The sequence below is a fragment of the Pundamilia nyererei genome, unplaced genomic scaffold (genome assembly GCF_000239375.1).
Source record: "Pundamilia nyererei isolate P.nyererei 1_Seehausen unplaced genomic scaffold, PunNye1.0 scaffold01064, whole genome shotgun sequence".
Classification (NCBI taxonomy): Eukaryota; Metazoa; Chordata; class Actinopteri; order Cichliformes; family Cichlidae; genus Pundamilia; species Pundamilia nyererei.
The window spans coordinates 6809-9780 of record NW_005188465.1 but is presented as its reverse complement, the minus strand read 5'-3'; the positions used below and the strand labels follow the sequence as shown (position 1 = coordinate 9780).

Sequence of the window (2972 nt, the reverse complement as noted above, 5' to 3'; positions counted from 1 at the left end):
TGTTTGTTTAATTTAAGACAAAAAAAATTAAATGAATGAGAGGTAAAACTTGAGGGGGTAGGGACAAATAAGTAAATACTTCAGCCTACTCCTTTTCAAACAAATAATGGAACGATATTTTGTAATGATTGTGAAGGCACATGTTTGAAATGTTTGAAATAAAAATGAACTGAACTTATACAAACAGTTTGATTGATTATAAAAAACGCTATATCGGATTTATATCGTATCGGCTGATATCCAGATTTATGATATTGTATCGGACATAAAAAAGTGAAATCGTGCCATCTTTAGTCCTTATCTGCAGCTTGTATCTGCCCATAGCTCATTGCCACAGGTGAGGACAGGAATGCAGACAGACCAGCTTCCGTGCTCAGCTCTATGCACTGGTAAAGCCTCCAACTGTTGAACTGTCAGTAATGCCTTACTTAAAGTCTTCTAACTTTACTCCAACCAGGAATGAACAGTGTGGACCAAGAATCACTGATCCCTGCTCTTGAACGGGGGGACCACCACCCAATCTTCTGGTCCAGAGGCATCACCCACAACTTCCAGAAGTTACAGACGCATTTCAACCAGGAAATCCAGAGCCTTAAGGCCCTCAGGCAGAGTCTCATCCATCCCAGAGGCCTGGCCACAGGTGGAGGCGGGTGGTGTGAATGCCCAGGTTTGTGAATGTGATAACTCCAGAGCAAGCCAGCATAAGCTTTTTGTGATCTTGGACCTATTTGAATCTCTCTGACCTTGAACTCAAGGTCAAAGGGGAACTTTTCTGAAAATAACCTAGTATTTCCACAGGTACAGCTACTAGGAGGCAGCACTTCTACTTTCTTTAGATTTGATCTTGATTTAAAACTGTTCTTGCACCTTTGCCTGCGACCTTCTGTTTCTTAGTCCTTGTTTCGGTTGTGCAGACAGAGACCTTCATATTATTGTGTGTGTGTGTGTGTGTGTGTGTGTGTGTGTGTGTGTGTGTGTGTGTGTGTGTGTGTGTTACCTGAGGCAGAACCAGTTGCTGCTCTGAAGACGTCCTTTCCCAGGATGGTGTTTCCACTGGAGCTCTTCCCTACTCCAGTCTTCCCAACCAGAACCAGCCTCACTGAACACAGACACACATGTCAGCTCACTGTTTGATTCCCTAAACTGACTCTTTATCTCAGGTTCAGCGACAGCTGTGTGTGTTTATACAAACATCTGGACTTACAGCTCACAGGTTCGTCCTTACTGTTTCTCCTTGCCCCCACTATTCAGACACACAGATAAATGAAAGAGTTCTTACTGATGATCTGGTAAAAACTACATATTTGTTCTGTGACTTTTATATATCCTTTATTTATCTAGTAAAAAAATTAAAATTGCATTAAAAATGTGTTTTTGGGAGGAAACTGGGCAAGAGGACAGCAGAGAAATACAACAATAGTTTAAGTGACCAAAAAGGACCGGATTGGTTATAATGTAGGTACACTAATTATAAAGTTACTTGGTAGTTTTATGTATAACCGCTTTGTAAATCTTGTCCACTAACGTCTCTTTACCAATATAAAATAAAGACGTTACGCATTAAAACACACGGAAACACTGGAAATCAGTTTCTGGCACAACACTGGTCTAACAGGTTCTCCCTCAGCGAGAAACTCCGGATCCTGACGCTGTCGGTATCCGCAGGTAAAATAAAGCCCACCGACTCACCTGCCGGTCCACTCGCTGCCATCTGCGCTTGTTGCTGCTTCTGCCGGACAACTTCAGCTCCGAGTCCGGATCCTCAAACTCTGGAAAGAGCTCGCCTCTATCTAACCAGTGCAGGGAAACACCGACTGTGTTTAACACAGGTGCGAAATGCCCTACCGGAAACTCAGTTTGCTGTACCTGCCACACCTGCTGCTTCACTATCCAATCACAGTGAGATCTCGGAGTGGAGAATCTGCGCTGTAATAAACCGTTCAACCTAAAGGGGAGGAGCTTCACTGTGCAGAGGAAACGTCAGCTGACGACTTATTTAAAAGCATCACTCTCACTGATCGATCTGAATTTTCTCTCTTTCTCATTAACCTGCTTTCTATTTTCAAGTGAAATTACTATATCTGCTGGCGCCCTTACTCGTGGTGACGGGGTAACTTTGGTCGAGACGTTGAGGTACGTGACGTCATCACGGTGTTTGCTATGGGCTTTCCTACGGCGCCGGAAAGATGGAGGTCCGCTGTGTGTAAATGAAGATGAACCATATGAACTGCCTTGTCTATGTTCATGGCTGAAGGCTAAAGAGAGAGAGTCCCGTCCGTGCTCTCTTTCCTCCACACCCTCCACATGATCACTGATCAATGGCCCTGAGTAGCATTCTCAGAGAGTAGGGGGATGATCTCTGATCTGCTGCTTAGAAATTCATACTGGAGTGCAAAATTAAAACCAATGGAAGATGGACAAGAAAAGTTCAAAGCCATCAGGTACCAAAGATGCAGGTAAGCAGATGTGTGATTGGATAATGGCAGGTCATCCTGAAACAATCAGAGTCAGAATACTTTATTAATCCCTGAGGAAACTTTGCGGGTTATAGTTGTTCCAGGAAGAAATGGTAAAAACAGTAACAGACTAAACTCCAAATAATACAATATGCTACAGATTTTACACATTTAAGAAATAGCACTAACGTATGCAGATCACTCAGTTATAAATACCAAGGATTAGCAGAGGGGATTACAAATAAATAGCAAGAAAATTGACGAGAATATTCCAGAGTAGAAAAGAGCGTGTGTGAAAAGGCTGTAACTATTGCAGTGTTCCCAGTGTGTTAGATGCTGCGTGTTTATGTTTATCTGGTAATCTCCCTCTCCCACTGCTGCTGTGATAGCCAGCGTGTCATTGAGTGGGTGGGAGGTATTATCAGTAGCAGTTTACGGGCGACACGGGCGGTTGCCCGGGGCGGCATCGTGGTGGGGGGCGGCATCATGCTGCCACGACGTCAGCCAGCGCATACT

General features: G+C 43.8%; 1 protein-coding gene across 1 annotated transcript in view; it reads right to left on the bottom strand.

Moving 5' to 3' along the window:
• Nucleotides 1–1886, bottom strand: part of LOC102201420 (GTPase IMAP family member 7-like) — a 6835-nt gene extending 4949 nt beyond the window's left edge. The window contains exons 1-3 of the mRNA XM_005755199.1: nt 1690–1886; nt 1205–1243; nt 998–1099 (exon numbers count right to left, since the gene is read on the bottom strand). Coding sequence (XP_005755256.1) covers nt 998–1099; nt 1205–1243; nt 1690–1711 — 163 coding nt within the window. The 5' untranslated portion in view covers nt 1712–1886. The remainder of the gene's footprint in view (nt 1–997; nt 1100–1204; nt 1244–1689) is intronic.
• Nucleotides 1887–2972: the final 1086 nt, after the last annotated feature.